General features: G+C 36.6%; 2 protein-coding genes across 2 annotated transcripts in view; both read right to left on the minus strand.

The window, feature by feature from the left end:
• Window positions 1-2,676, minus strand: part of LOC110443650 (potassium voltage-gated channel protein Shaw-like) — a 38,632-nt gene extending 35,956 nt beyond the window's left edge. The window contains exon 1 of the mRNA XM_021487998.1: window positions 2,016-2,676. The gene's annotated coding sequence lies outside the window, so the exon portion shown is untranslated. The remainder of the gene's footprint in view (window positions 1-2,015) is intronic.
• Window positions 2,677-13,691: 11,015 nt separating this feature from the next.
• On the minus strand, window positions 13,692-17,079 carry LOC110443626 (acanthoscurrin-1-like). Its single transcript, XM_021487962.1, has 3 exons — window positions 17,066-17,079; window positions 15,208-15,274; window positions 13,692-14,158 (listed from the first exon to the last, which is right to left on the minus strand). The coding sequence occupies exons 2-3, from the start codon at window positions 15,269-15,271 to the stop codon at window positions 13,692-13,694; spliced, it is 531 nt and encodes a 176-aa protein (XP_021343637.1). The 5' UTR covers window positions 15,272-15,274; window positions 17,066-17,079.

Consider the following 17,079-nt stretch of genomic DNA (forward strand, 5'->3'; position numbering starts at 1 on the left):
ACTTTTGTAGTCACACATTTGAAAATGCAATAGAAGAAACCGCGGAGTGATATCTTATTGAGTGTGTGATTTGGCCTCCATTGGGAACCATGGTTACGAGATGATAACATTAAGTTGATGTTACAAGGATGTTTGAGTGAAGCTGAATGTTGACTGTAAATATAACGCTATACACAATACATCAGGCGATCGTTACACTAACACATTAAAACCTTCATACAATTACACTCACACCAGTACCAAAAACAGTTGCATAATTACACTATAGTACTCTTATACGAATACATTTACACCTCAGGAATATTACACCATTACAGTCATGCCACACTCCATATCACACCTATACAGTTACACCAGAACTTTTACACCGAACATTATTACACTATAGTACTCTTACACCGATACATTTACACCTCAGGAATATTACACATATACAGTCATGCCACAGTCCATATCACACCTATACAGTTACACCAGAACTTTTACACAGAACATTATTACACTATAGTACTCTTACACCGATACATTTACACCTCAGGAATATTACACATATACAGTCATGCCACAGTCCATATCACACCTATACAGTTACACCAGAACTTTTACACAGAACATTATTACACTATAGTACTCTTACACCGATACATTTACACCTCAGGAATATTACACATATACAGTCATGCCACAGTCCATATCACACCTATACAGTTACACCAGAACTTTTACACAGAACATTATTACACTATAGTACTCTTACACCGATACATTTACACCTCAGGAATATTACACATATACAGTCATGCCACAGTCCATATCACACCTATACAGTTACACCAGAACTTTTACACAGAACATTATTACACTATAGTACTCTTACACCGATACATTTACACCTCAGGAATATTACACATATACAGTCATGCCACAGTCCATATCACACCTATACAGTTACACCAGAACTTTTACACAGAACATTATTACACTATAGTACTCTTACACCGATACATTTACACCTCAGGAATATTACACATATACAGTCATGCCACAGTCCATATCACACCTATACAGTTACACCAGAACTTTTACACAGAACATTATTACACTATAGTACTCTTACACCGATACATTTACACCTCAGGAATATTACACATATACAGTCATGCCACAGTCCATATCACACCTATACAGTTACACCAGAACTTTTACACAGAACATTATTACACTATAGTACTCTTACACCGATACATTTACACCTGACCCACCTCAAACATGCTGCTGAACACCAGAATTCTACTAACCTTTCATACTGTAAAGGATTGTTTGCCAATGAGGTCTACTTTTTTAAGTGTGACATGTATTTTGTCAATAATTAGATATAAGGGGACAGTGTGCCTTATTTAAATAAACTGAATAAAGTATTGACGACAGCGTTACAGCACGAAGACAAATTCTATGTTCAAAATCTACGCGAAGAGACGACGACAACAGGCACTAATACAGTGCCAAAATAAAACGGAACACAACAAATCCTAAAGAGGATATGGACGCGAAATTAAACATCCTGAAGTGTAAACTGTGGCTCTGGAAGGACAGGCACTTCTTACTTCATATGTGGTCACTCGTCATAATAGCTTTCTTTAAATCCGGGAACGTTACGCTCGATTTTATATTATGCAATTACGTTATTATAAAATCAGGACAGGTATCTACAGTAGAAATCTAAATACGATATCAGTCAGACCCGTACCAATTAATTAGAGTCTTCAAATAGGATTTAACGACTCTGACCGATTGTGTCACCACACTATTCATTTAATAAAACAGTTTTACTGTACATTGAAAGGTGAATAGACTTACTAACAAATAAAGCAAAATAATGTACATATGTCTTCACATGAACGACATCAAACGATTTAACCCGGAACAAATAACTCAAGACACGCTTTTGTTAATATTTCCAGTTTCGCATAAGTAAGAGTACCTCTGCACAGAGAAAATATATACATATACCATACCTTTGAATGATGAAACGACAAGAAGTGGGATAACGAACTCCAACATAATCCATCCTTGAATTTCATTATTATGTTATGTGTTATGATGAAACTAATATGATGTCATATTTTCTCTCCCGAAATATTCTGGTTCACTGGTAAAAGTACTGTTTCGGTACCGTCCTAAGCTGGTAAACTCGCACTAAAGCGTAACCTCCCATACAGGTAATTTGGCGCTATACAGGTGCCTTCCTCTCCAGGTAAACTAGTACCAAACCGGTATCGTCCCAAACAGGTATTTTGGCGCTATACAGGTGCCTTCCTCTCCAGGTAAACTAGCACTAAACCGGTATCGTCCCATTCAGGTAATATTGCACTATACCTGTAATGTCCTATCCAGGTAAACTGACACTGAAGCGGTACCGTCCTATTCAGGTAACTTGGCGCTATGCAGGTAACATCCTATTGTGGTAAACTGGTACTATACTTGTATTGTCCTATCGGAGTGGAATTGAAATGTCCTATTTGACGATAGTGACCTATCAAGGTAAACTAATCACGAGTAAGGTCGTTAAATCCCACCTGTGTGTACCTTGTCGTCACGTCCCGGCCTGGAGACGGAGACAACCACACAAGTCCCTTCTGTGTCGACATCCCCGTTAGCTGCTATCAATTAAAGCTGTGATCGTTGGTCAATGAAATGCACGGTATTGGGCTTCGTAGCCTGCTGGCACAACGAGGTACGAACAGCAATTTTGATTTATAAATACTGTGTGTTGGTACAGTGAATTTGGTATAACATATTGTGCAATCTGCTGAAAAGAGAACCAATTTGGTACCTGTCAATATATTAAATGGACTCGGGTTGAGATTAATTCAAGGTGATAGACTTGGTCAAACGAATAGTCTGTGTGTGCTGATATATGCAGGTGAATGATATCGGCTTTTGTTGATTTTAACGTCACCTGTTTCTTTATAACTGGAGTTAAGACTTTAATTCACATTTTTTCTGTTGTATTTTTCTTTTAATTAAGCATTTTAAATGTTTAACGCTTTCTGCAATGAAATTTATAGAATTTGTATGTTTGTCAGAGAGTTACATAATATATATATAATTATATTCCACTTTAGGATAGGGATTGGACTCATGTTTGTTTTTTCCCTCATTTCCTGAGTATTTAATTAAAAAGCATTATACAAAAAATGATTTGGTTAATATCAAAGGCCAAGATAAATATATATAGTATTTGAATTCTCGATCATTTTTATGTACTACATTTATAAATTATTATCTTATTTGTTCAATTTAAAACTGTTTTATGTTGGTGATTATAGGTTGATGCACGGTAGTAGGGCACCAAACACTCGAGAGGAGGTACCCTCCCTGTCTGATGCTGTGAATAACTTAAATCTTATTGTGTCGTTATAGGCTGTAATTAGACTCATGACGAAACAATTTATTATCTACATTAAAAAAAAAAAAAAAATACGTATGAGCTCCGAGTTTCAATTGATAAAAAACCTATTTCATATTGGATTACGGCACGGGATTATATCTAAGTTCGTGATTACGGTAAGAATATCTTTAAACTTTATTGATTTTACAACAATTATGAATAAGTTATTGCAACTTGTACTAATCACTCTTGTTAGCCTGGATGGAAGCGCGCGGGGGGTCATAATGTGGGACAAAACCGGAGTACCCGGAGAAAAAACCCAGGTAGTCGGACAGGTGACCCAATACCTGTTCATGTCCGATTGGAGAATCGAAAAGCATTTTCGCGTTTATGGAAAGTGCCGACGGTTCCCAGCAAATATTAATACCATGAATATACAAAGATAACAGAAAACACATGTCCCTTTACTGAAGAATAATGAAGACAAAACAACCGTTTTAAAACATGTTTAAATTTGTATCTCACGTAATTTGATAAAATATTTTATTAAATAAGTATCATCACCCAAATACGAATCCAGCCTCGTGAGTGTAATATTTTGAACCTGGCAATATTGCGTGAAATTTAATCCCGCAAAAATCTTCTGATCGAAACAATCGCGAAATTAAACAATTATACAGTAGTTCATACAGTAGTTACATCAGAAAGCTGAATTTTCATATTTCACATCTAGAGTTTACGTCCTTCAGCATGTAATTGTAACGATTTAATTTATTCCTGTGATCCGAACATTCTGCTCGATCCAGGAACGCCATTTAGACATTGCTTCTACAAAGTATTTTATCAACACGCAATCTCAAATCAGAAAGATACTATTAAGAGTTGGGAAATTACGACTTTTTATCTGTTTCTATTTGTGTATTTTATGTATTTTTTGTGTAAAACATAACGGTTCGAAACGGCAACATGTTTTCAGTTAGTTCGGTCAGTTGGCTAACCATTGCACAATAATGTCAACTGCATTTTAGCAATATATCAAATGACGTCATACAAAAGAAAGATTAACCGGCCTTACCCAATAGAATAAAACCATATCTGCACTAGGGTTAAGATAATTATGTACATTGTTGAAATTATCGCTTGTAACGACATCTTGATTACTGCTTGCGAAACAATTCAGAAGAGATGAAGATATTACGTTTGGGTGGTCGCTAACGTTTTCAAAAATAAGTGCCTTTCATATTGACTTTCAGAAAAAAATGCCTTATCGGTTTTGGACAAATAACGGCATGCTGTTGTAACTCCATAGTGACAGGTTCTCCTTCCTAGTGAATCGATATAAACAGGGAACGTTTATGTAACTTTGTGACAGTTGAATGATCATTACGTCTCATTACCTCATAACAGGTCATTCGGGACAAGTAGATATTATGTTGATATTCTACTTAGATAAAATATAACTCAATCGGGAACCGTCGGCACTTTCCGTATTTTCTCTCGTAGATTGCCGACGGTTACCGATTGATTTTAACAATGATTTTTATGGGAGTTGTTTCCCTTGCTGAGTTTCATTAACAGTCTCGAGCTCGACGGTATCAATGTAGATTGTAAAACATTTTGTGTACTCTTAAATCTCGCTAGCTGTAATTCGTGCTTCACTGAACGGATTTATCTTACGTCATATAAAAAAAATAATTATCATTTATGTTCCGTTATATTGGAATTTGCAATCTATGTTTAACGCAATTTTACTCGAAACTACATGACTGTCTAAAACCTTTATGGAAATTAGCCTTGCGTCACCCAAATTTTCTTGACAATATCGGATATATAATGAAATTGATTGTATCGATACGTGTAAGTAACAAACAACTTTTATGTCATCATTGTGGCTATTTCTACACAGATTTTGTATCTCATGTGATTCTGCATTTTTCTGTAACAGAAAATCTTCGTGACAATTTATGGTGTATAATTGCCTGCATTTCAAGTATTGAACTCAGTTCTATCTGCATTCACTGCCAGACTATTCAGTTATTCACATTTTACTAGGAGGCCCAATGACCTATAATTTAAATGAAATTGATTTAGAAGAATTTAGACTAGAATCCGTGTATGCGATAAAAAGAATGTTTGACTTATATACGTAATAATAATTATTACAATAATGTCTTACAAATACTTGTCTTTTTAATATAAGGAAAATGTAAAAAAAATCAATAAAAAAAATCAAAAAAAAAATCGAACATAGGCATGGTATTATCAGGGAGTACACATCCCTGCTATTATTAATATCAATATATTTATTTATTTATTTACTGGCTACATAAACCAGTATTATATCACTGATATTTTACAATATGTATATACGTTTGTGAACGTGTATGAACGTCACGATTGTTGTCATTTTGTAAATAATGTATTATTCATGTACTATCATTGTATCATGCTCTCCAATTTGGAGGAAATAAAGATGATATGTTCTCTTTATGAAAGGATCCTCGTACCACTAAAAAAAATCACGGCATGACTTTGGCTATTATATATCATTTCTGAAAAGAATACCATTTCTTGTGCGAGTCTTACGAAAGATACAATAAGATGAAATAAAAAAAGAAAGGAATCAACAAGAGTGTACAAATGTAACAGGACAAGACCAGGATTCAAACCCTGGTCCTCTGATTATAATACTACTGCTCTTACCATTCGAGCTGGCTGAGCAACGGTCGGTACTGTCTGTTCGAAAAACTTAAGTGGAACAAGTACTAGTTGTAATGTGGAACCATTACAAAAGTCCCACAAACTGTCCCATTGTCACAAAGATGCAAAAACACACCTACATACCAAATTTGAGCAAAATCGAGCAATATTTAGTTATGACCAATCAGAGGCCGTGGCGGCCATCTTGGTTGACCGATCGGAAAATGAAAGGTCATTTGCACACACCCTTACCATGTTTTTTTAAGGAATGTGTCGGACAATTTTAAGGTGGAAGAAGAAGAAGAAGAAGAAGAAGAAGAAGAAGAAGAAGAAGAAGAAGAAGAAAAAGAAGAAGAAGAAGAAAAAGAAGAAGAAGCCTGCAGTGGGGTAGGGATCCTTAATATTCGATAAAGCGCGACATGGTACGTGTACGTTTTGGATCGATACTCTTGTCGTTGTAGAAGTAAACTGTCAATATTTTCATTGTCTGTTGCTAAGCTTAAGTTCTAAATAGGCTTCCGTATTGTAATCAGGTATTAGAATCTGCACTTTATAACAGATAGACTTTTTTAAGTAAAAAAAAGTAAACGGATAACATTTGGGCCTGTGTATTTCGAAACCATTAGATTAAAGTACAAAATATACAAATTCTGGGATTCAAAATAGCAACCTTCAGACAAGACTCACAAAAAGTTACTAATATTGTACATATAATGTTAAAAAAAATGTTTGTTTTTTTAACTTTTGCCTGACTTATCATCAATGTAATGAACCTAGCTACAAATGGAACCAGACTTTAAAGTACACAGTTCCAGTTTTAATGGTCAATAAAATCAGAATAGGATTTTCATGCTATAATTTACAAATGTAAACACCGTCTCAGACACAATCGATAATTTCGTTAATGCGTTTTATTTTGATCAAACAAGTATCTGTTGACACAACTACTGCTGAAGTGGATGGGCTTACACAGCTAATAACGCCAAGCTTCCGTATTGCTTCCCTTCTGTTCAAAGTCGGATCGCTTCAAACCATCTAAATGAAACGGGAAAAAACGGAACATTGCGAAATACTTTCAGGTGTCAGAGACAAAGTCGCTTATTTCCGGCCATTAACTAGCAAGTTTGCTAATTACAAATTAAAAGGTTTGAATAGATTCAAATCAATGACTATATAATAGTTCTGTACTTTGCTGTTGCCTCGCCAAAATAGTTGTTTAGTGGTCGACCCGAGGGGGTGCGGGGGAGCGCTCTTTGAACTCTACACCGGTCGATAATTAGCATCATAGCCGAAAAGTACAATATTGTTGTTATCATTATCATTTTTTATAAATGAACAATACATAATTAACTCGGCGGGGTCTTCCTGCCAAACTCGTTACCGCGACATTGTAGCTATCTTACAGATGAAAACAATACAAAACAAGTCGATGAGTGTCTTTACACACAAAACTGTAATCACAAACGCAAAGGAGACCAGTATTAGATGTTCTGTTTGATGAAACTTTCGGCTACGCCTACAACGGGTGAACACAGCATAGTCAATGCTACAACCATTCTTTTGATTTACTTATTTATTTTTAAATATGAAAGGAAAAGTCTATCATGTGGGGTTACTAAAATTCAGTTGTAAGACCGACAAGTAGGCTTACGCTATACAAACTACACTTAACACTGCACGAAAATAAAGATACGGTCACCTTATAAGGACAGTTGCTAAAGATAGAATGGTAACAGTTAAGTTCTGGTTCCGTTTGGTGAACAACTTGTTGATGGCGTTACAAAATCTCTCTATCCTTTTTTGTCCGCACAGCAGACATGCGCTATACAGTAAAATGATATACTATGACGTCACACTCACTCAAATGACTGATGCACATTGTTGCAAGAAAAGTAACCAATCATCACTGTTTGATATAGATAGACAAAAAGAAACTCTTGGGATAAGCTTTTTTAGAGTACAAAACTCGACAGAGCCTCGTTCTCGACAAAATGAAAAAGACAGATACTGTATTTACATGTGAATGCATACATGCCCTTTGTACAGCTAGTAATAAACCCACCAACCGCATTGGTAAACAATAACTGCAAAGACTATTACACCTGAATGTTTTCTTATCAGAAAATGATCTGTTCATTCCGTTACACAGAATCCAAATATTTATCGGAGACCAATCACATCTAAATCAAATTATGACGGAATTTCAGGTCTGGTTTTCGATTGATGTTTGCCGCCTAAGGAAATGGTAACCATAGAATACACTGCTTTGTTCCCGCAAAACGGCTGTCTTACTAATTGGTAAAACGTTGGTTTAGAACGCTTCAAAGTTTTGACATGAACTTTTCTTGTTGCTTCTCTATATAAATATAGGAATTAAAATTAACATACATGACGACAAGCAACACAATTTCGTTAAAATATAATTCATGATGGCCGGTCTTGGATAATATGTTTTAACGTAACTATGTTTCATACCATCATAAATTCTACACACAGAAACAAAACAAAATATAAAAAGAATCTTAAGTATCATTTGATATCCTTCCAGAATACTTATAAATCGGTAAAACTGTTTTAGAACTCGAAATAACGCGTGAATTGCTTATTGGAATGGAAGAAAATAAATTGTGATGAAAATACGTTGCTGTATTCTCTTTAACTTAAAGCGAGACGTCACACGTGCAACGTATATTCAATGGCGCCACAATTAGTACCGATCCCCGGGGAGACATTGTAGACGATTGATCGCTATCTATATATTACCAATTTTCCTAGGTAAATCGTTCCATGGATGAAATGGAAATGATTGTGAAGATATACCTGTAAATGTCCTGATCGATAATCTCTCCTGACAACGCTCTCGCTCGATTTCAAATTAATAACGAGACTATCATCTTTTGTCACGTGACCTCGGCTGTGCATATATATACATGTTTATGATATGATAATGGAAAACATTACTTTTTCCAGTTTTAAACAATATGCATAAATATTTAACCACACCGTTAGGGATTTAAAATTCGTAGAACCTGCTGTAATGTTTGCTGGTGTTCTATTTGGATGCTAATAGCATGCACCACCCGACCACGCACCACCACCCGGGTGGTCGGGTGGTGCAGTGGATAATGCGCTTGCTTTTCACCAACGCGGCCTTGGTTCGATTCCCCGATCGGACGTGAAAAGGTTGGGGTCACCTGTCCGACCGCGAGGGTTTTATCCGGGTACTCAGGTTACCTTCCACATTAAGACCCCCACGCGCTAACATCCGGGCCAACAAGCTAAGAGTGATTAATATAAGTTGAAATAAATTGTTTCATAAATGTTTTAAAATAAATAAAGTTTTAAATTCATTTGGATACTACAATAATGTCAATGTCAACATATTATAACTATAGCAGAACATGGTTATAAATTATTCATGGTTATTTGAATAATGAACAAGAGGTCCATCGGGCCTTAACGCTTACAAGGGAACAAATCAAAAATTGCTAAGCCAACCAGAGGCCAACGTGGTCATCTTGGATTTTCTTGTTTAAGACCTCATAGGAAAAATTTGAGCAATGTTTGGGGTAAATCAGTGCAGCCGTTCTTGAGAAGAAGTCAAAAGTGTTCACGCCAATCAGATATAACGGTTGCCATTTTGTATTTTATGATAGAGATAAAAATAAAAACACTTGTTAAGGACCTCATAAGAAATATCTGTGCTAAATTTGGTGCAGCCGTTCTTGAGAAAAAGTCAAAAGTGTCTCAGCCAATCTGACGTTAGGTCAGCCGTGTTTGATTTTCTGATTTGCAACAAAAGTTGTGAACTCTTTCACAAAGGATATCTTGAGAGAAATGCGAAAATGTCGCAGCTAAACCAGAGGCTCGAGTGGCCATCTTGGATTTTCTAATCAGCATGAAAAGTAAGATCAATTGTTGGGGAACCCATAAAGAATATTTCCACCAATTTGCAGTCAATAAGTGCCGAGAAGAAGTCAAAAATGCTAGGGCCAATTAGGTGCTTCGACAGCCTTCTTTGAATATTCGAATCGGCACTAAAAGAATGAACACATGTTAGCAATCTCATAAAAAAACATTTGCAACAAATAAGGAGTCTATTGAAGCATCCGTTCTCGATAAAAAGACGAAGCTAGGTGACTCCGCCAATCAGGAACCATCTTGGATTTCCGGATTGCACCAAAAGTAAAAAGAACGAAATTGTTGATTATCTCATAAGAAAAATCTCTAACTAAGGTTAAAACTATTCGCGCTTCAGTCATTCACGAGAAGGAGACAAAAATATCTCACCCAATTAGGGGCAATGGCAGCCATCTTGAATTTTCGGATCAGCGCTAGAACGAACATTATTATTTCTTGTTAAGAATCCTAACGAGAAATCACAATTTTCGTGCTATCGCTGATCCGAAAATCAAGATAGTTGCTATTACCACTGATTAGGTGTTCTTACTTTCATAGCGAACATAAAATATAAAATGGCCACCATTATATCTGATTGGCGTGAGGCTATGATATGTGTTATTTGATATCTTTGCTCTGTGTTAAATATTTGGTCTCTATTGATGTTTTTGGTCTCTGCTGATGTATTTGTACTGTGTTGATGTTTTTGGTCTCTGCTGATGTCTTTGGTCTGTGTTGATGTGTTTGGTCTCTGCTGATGTATTTGGACTGTGTTGATGTTTTTGGTATTTTGATGTTATCTGTTAATAACGTGTCTGGTTAAGCTCTCTTGTGACTTATGGCACGTGCCGACCTTAATGTACTACGAGGGGCGTTATTTGCAATATTCACAGCTGTAAACATTTCATTGCATCTCATTTATTGCCACTTTGTTTGATTAAAAGCTACCCAACTTCCATAAAAAAAATAATATCATAACAAGCGATCGGCGTGGATGCATTTGATGCGATAACAGACCTGTACAATCGATTTAGAGCGAATTTCCTTATTATTAGCGTGCCTATCCGTTTTATCCCCGAAAATGATCTATATTAAATTTGCGCTATTTTGCACGGAAGAATGCATGGCTCCTGATCGTGAATAATTTATGTAGCTATCAACATCCTACCGCACGTTACTCGATCGCTTTCATGATTGAATTACTCTATGATAGCTTAAAAAAGCCTTTGTCGAAATACAAAGCGGGAATACAGACTGTATCAGGTCTTATTCTACAATAGTTGATCGTAACCCTTGCACTATTAAACACAATTGAATACAAAATGGAGCAAATCAATATCTCTATTTTTCCATTTTTTTTTGTCATCTGGTAAATCTATTTCGAAAATGTTTTTATTGTAACATAATCTATGTGCTATGGTATTCCTTACTACAAAGTGCATGTTAACCGTATAAAGGCCCGTTACTAGAAAACAAAGTCGGCTCATTATGATCACAGGATACCAGCCTCTGCGTACACATCAAAGGACAGAATACCCTGGTGATGAAACAGTGCAGTCTGTGAGTATCGAACCTAAACTGGAAATTATTAATTGAAACCACCAGTTTAATCATCTTCGCCATATGACACTCATCATATATGGCTGTATTGGTTCGATACATTTTTCTCCCGATGGTAAACCTTTTGTACTGTACGTAACAAATGAAACAATGCATCGCTCCATGTTGTCTTTATTGGCCGATATCTACCCGGTTTGTATGTTTACGCGGATCGTTACCTCCTTTGTACGGCGCTATCGATTACTCCGCGTGTCACTAATGGACCTCAAAACCAAAATATATCTGAGACATTCAGATTTAAGCTTGAGTTATTGATGTAATATAAGCTAAATGGGTAGTTAGAGATAATAGGTAGTAGGTATTACACGGTAGTTAGTTGGTATGAAACAATTGTTAGTATGACACGGTAGTCTGCACGTTTGACACAATGGTCAGTATGTATGACAAAATAGTTAATATGTATGACGCGGCGACGGTATGAACGTACAAGCATAGATGATGATATTTGGAGTTAAATCTTAAATACCAATTCAGTCGCAACATTGAAACATCGTAGATTTGGGAAGCATGGATGCTTCAATCAAGAAAGGAAAGCTCGTACAATACAGAAAAAAACTATCCATGTAGTAAATATTGTTAGTAAAGATCGATGAAAGGTCTGAAGTAAAAGATTCTGTAGTGGCCTTTATTTCAATCTCACGAGAGTACACACAATCGATGTGGTCAATCAAATATTGTTTCCTAAAGACAGCACGCCGACAATATACATGGATATGTGATATTGAAGGATTTTGCTCTAAATTAAATTCTGCCTCATATGAAATCAAAAATGTCAACCAGAAGCGGAGCACAGTTTTTTCCCATTAGGATTTCCTTCAGTCTGTTGGGGAAAAAAGTTGCCACCAAACTCAACAAAGATATTGTCAGCCAGGAACTTGATAATTCTCAACAGTTTCTCCTCAGAATATTTCATTTTTTATTTTGTTGTGCTTTTCACAAAATATGTTCCAAAGTAGCTAACAACCATATCTTTATATTTGCAAATAATAAAAAAAATACCGAGAAAAAAACACATACAAATGTAGTTAATAATTGGCACTGCGACCTTGTTATATATAGGCTTAATGATGTCAATGACTCTCTCTATTTTGTGCCTAAATACAACTTAGAGCCGTAAAATAATTGTTAAAACAAATAAATTCTTGTAATAATAGAGGCAGCAAATAAAAAACGAGCAAGCGATAGAGACCAATAGCGATTTGGTATGCATTACACTAAGTTTAAACATAGGGCATCAATCAGTCGCAAAGAAGAACACAAAACAAAACCACAGTAGCTAATATGAAGGTGTTTTATTATTGATAACAGTGATTGACATAAATAGGATGTACTTTTAATGGCAACGAATGTCCATGATCACCTGGCGTCTTCTAACAGTTGATTACTTCATTGCGTCTGGTTTAATAGGAACCTGCAATAAAAAAAGTTAAAAACACTGAATACATAAATATTAAATAGAACGTGCATGGAAGTAAGAAAAGCAAGTGACGTTTTAGCTTAATTTTAGTATATTTGTATATAACCGATGATAAGAAACTTTACTCATATTTAAGTGACCTTTTTAACGAACTTTATTTAATACAAAAAAGAATAATAAATTGTACCGGGTGACGAAAACTAACTTTGTGAAATAATCAACCGTTAAACGCAGATAGTTACCTCCCTTTTTTCCTCTACGATTGGTAGTAATGAAAGATGATGTCATTCCTCCACCTCCCATAGCCCCGCCTCCCATTCCTCCTCCTCCCATAGCCCCGCCTCCCATTGCACCTCCTCCCATACCTCCACCCCCCATAATGCTCATACCGCTTCCCATACCACTACCTCCTCCCATACCCATACCGGCGCCACCGCCCATACCGGCTCCGCCTCCCATTCCCATACCAGCTCCGCCTCCCATACCCATACCAGCTCCGCCTCCCATACCCATACCAGCTCCTCCTTCCATACCGGCGCCACCGCCCATACCGGCTCCGCCTCCCATTCCCATACCAGCTCCGCCTCCCATGCCCATACCAGCTCCGCCCCCCATCCCCATACCAGCTCCTCCTTCCATACAGGCGCAACCGCCCATACCGGCTCAGCCTCCCATTCCCCTACCACCTCCGCCTCCCATGCCCCTAACAGCTCCGCCTCCCATTCCCATTCCAGCTCCGCCTCCCATTCCCCTACCAGCTCCGCCCCCCATCCCCATACCGGCCCCACCGCCCATACCGACTCCGCCTCCCACGCCCATACCAGCCCCGCCCCCCACGCCCATACCAGCCCCGCCCCCCATACCCATCCCGGCGCCACCGCCCATACCCGCTCCGCCTCCCATACCCCTCCCAGCTCCGCCTCCCATCATTCCACCACCGCCGGTCATCATTCCACCACCGCCGGTCATCATTCCACCGCCACCCGTCATCATTCCACCGCCAGTCATTCCACCTCCACCTGACATCATTCCACCACCGCCAGTCATTCCACTGGTCATAAATCCACCGCCAGAAGAACCTCCTCCTGCCGAACCAGACATAATACCGGGCATTGCTGTTAAGCCTTTAGCTGCAAAACAAACGTTTGTGATGTCAAACTGTGTGTTATATCTTTTGTATATGTGTGCTTGTTTGATAATAATGTTTAATATTCGGACGTATGTAAAACCATGCAGAAGAAAAGTGATTTAATACAAACAATTATCAAAATGTATTACCTTATCAGGAATACACATTTTCTAATCGCAAGATTGTGGCCGTCAGGCAGTAGTTCAGGTTGGTTGTTCCTAGATACAAGGCTTATCAAAGGTAACAACAGGGACACCAGAAAAACACAGTACGACAATAAATTAAGGGAAACGTATTTCTACTTACACAAGGGAGATAACAGATCAGCCCTTGTCTCTATTATGTTAATGAACCATAGAAAAACTAATTCGGCCCCTCAGGGAGTCCTACATTTACTCGTTATATAATTGTTACTAATCCTTTCTTGGAATATAAGAGGTCACTAAGGTTCATAGGTCGAAGTCAAGTCCACAAATTCGCAGGTAAATCGCAAAATGTGAAATGGACATGTCGTAAACATGTATAAATACGTGCCGTGTATTTGTTTCATTATGTAATGTGTATACATCCTTAAATCAACCTTAGGGACAAAAGATTAAAGATTTTGAATAAAGTAGGTTTAAATATATGTGTTGATTAAATAGAGCATATTATGAAATCGGGGACCGTTACAGAATTTCCGTCAACTGAGGCTGTAGTCGCAATGGATGCCCAGAAAGATCTTTCAATGCCATAATAACCTTCCATACAAAGTTTAAGGGGGGGGGGGGGGGGGGGGGGGGGGAACATGGAAAGGGATTGTTGGTATCACCTTGGCGTACACCCATAAATGTGTCAACCAATCAGAGGCCCCGGCGGCCATGTTTGATGACCTGGAAACCATTTGGTGGAAGAAGAAGCAAAAACCTCGTTTTGGAGACTTAATTGGAAGCTATCAACTCTTTACGGAAATATTGATAATCAGGTTTTTATTTTATTTTATTCATTTTTTTATTTATTTTTCATTTTTTTTTTTTTTGCATTTTTCAGTGTTATTTAAGCAGTACTTACCTCTAACACTGCCGATACAGACTGCATAGCAGAAGAGAAACGTCAATGCTACATAGTACCCCATAATCTAAAAGCAAAAATATTGACAATGCACTTAACATTTTACTTACGTACATTTATTAAATTTCAACGTTCAATAAGTTTTGTTGTATATTTCATAGGTGTAAAAACAACTATTTAAAATTTTGATCGATTTTCGTATCTGTCTTATCTTATGAAAGAATATAGAGCGTTTTTATTTTTGGTATATTGTCCATAAAGAATAAAGAACAGCTCGGATTAGAAATTAATGACACACTGTTTGTTCGGAAATTAGGAACACATATCTATTAAATTGAAAATACGAAAACATCATTCAATTAACATCTTTTTGGGGAAAAAGTACCAGTTATGTGTTAAATTGAAAAATGTAATGTTTCTTGAGGAATTGAAATCAATTATCTCAGCTAAAATGATAATTACGAACACTCTGAAAAGGGATTGGTTCATTTTCGGTCATAAAATGAAAAGCGTTGTTATTGAATGATTTTATAGATTTATCGGGCGTTAAAAAATATTTTTAGATGTAAACTAGTATCAACAGAAAATCTAAAAGTTACAGAAATTTATTCTAACCCCGTACGGTTATAATTGTCTGCTTACATCAGTCAAGAAGCGGCTATCATTATTCAAGAACATTCTGCTGGGTATTGAAAAGATGTACAATTTTATTTGTAAATTAATCCGACACCATAGGAAAAGTTTGAAACGATTTAAGATGGTTTCCAAACGTTTGGTGTCTTCTAAAAAGGAATATATCCTCCAGTAAAAAAAACATTCGCTATGTAATGTTTCGATGGGCTGAACAACCATAACAACCATGATAGAGAAATGTTCCTGACATGAAGATAATCACATCGAAAAAAAGAAGAGAAGAATCATGTCGACAAAGAAGATGGACCTTTCGAATGCTTGGCAATGGAACTGGTACTGTTTAAAAGTATCATTCTACAAATTTACTTAATCAAAGCAGTCACAACAGAATTGTTGGAATGCAATACAAAATATTAGTCTAGGAATAGTGGAGAGCATGCCTGGTGTTGAGGAAATCCTATGCTAATTGAGCGAATTAAATAGTTTTGTTACTCTTACTGGTGATCTATCTGTTGATAAAATGTGCCCTTTATTTCTAAGAAAAACATGTGTTATACATTTCTAGTCCGAGCTGTATGTATTTACAATGCGAGTCTGTTGAATTATTTATATCACAAACTGTTGAGACGGGTAATTTAATTGTATCAGAAAACTCTCTCGTAATCCCACAATTTACGACGTATTGATGTTAAGTACATAAAAATATATATCAATCGAGTGATAACATGTTGGGATAAATCCCAGTCAAGATATTTTTTCTTTTATCATCTCGCCAACGAAATCTCGTTAAAAATGTGTAATTATCTTTAGTTAGGTCCAACAATCAAATGATTTTGTGAATTAAAATCCTTATTCGCGTCAATAAAATATTCCATCGAAAAGCAAAATCTCTCATTGAAGAAATTATTCCATGCATTAATATCTTTTTCTATTGGTGGAAGTGTAAGCGGTGCAGAAAGTTTTCTGGGTGTGCATTGAAGTAAGTTAACAGAATTAGAAATTAAGTAATGAGTTTCTCAAGAGATTCCTTTGTCGTCTGGGGTATCAGAACATAATTTTTGTGAAGTAAATAAATAAAGATCTGTTTTTTATAAATTTCGAATATCATTTATATAATAATGTGAATAATGAATGATGTTCTTCTGTAAGTATTTACAACATTAAAAGGATTAATGTGTTCATTCACTAAAATCATTAATGCGGATAAGTAATTCCAAATTCTTACCTGTGTCTGATAGA

The sequence above is a fragment of the Mizuhopecten yessoensis genome, unplaced genomic scaffold, assembly GCF_002113885.1.
Source record: "Mizuhopecten yessoensis strain PY_sf001 unplaced genomic scaffold, ASM211388v2 scaffold716355, whole genome shotgun sequence".
Lineage (NCBI taxonomy): Eukaryota > Metazoa > Mollusca > Bivalvia > Pectinida > Pectinidae > Mizuhopecten > Mizuhopecten yessoensis.

Bases quoted from the DNA above. Each gene is read 5' to 3' on its own strand.
- LOC110443626 (XM_021487962.1), bottom strand. From the start codon at position 15,271: ATGGGGTACTATGTAGCATTGACGTTTCTCTTCTGCTATGCAGTCTGT. The intron at 14,159-15,207 runs GTAAGTACTGCT...TTTGTTTTGCAG, and splicing joins CTGTATCGGCAGTGTTAGAG to CTAAAGGCTTAACAGCAATG.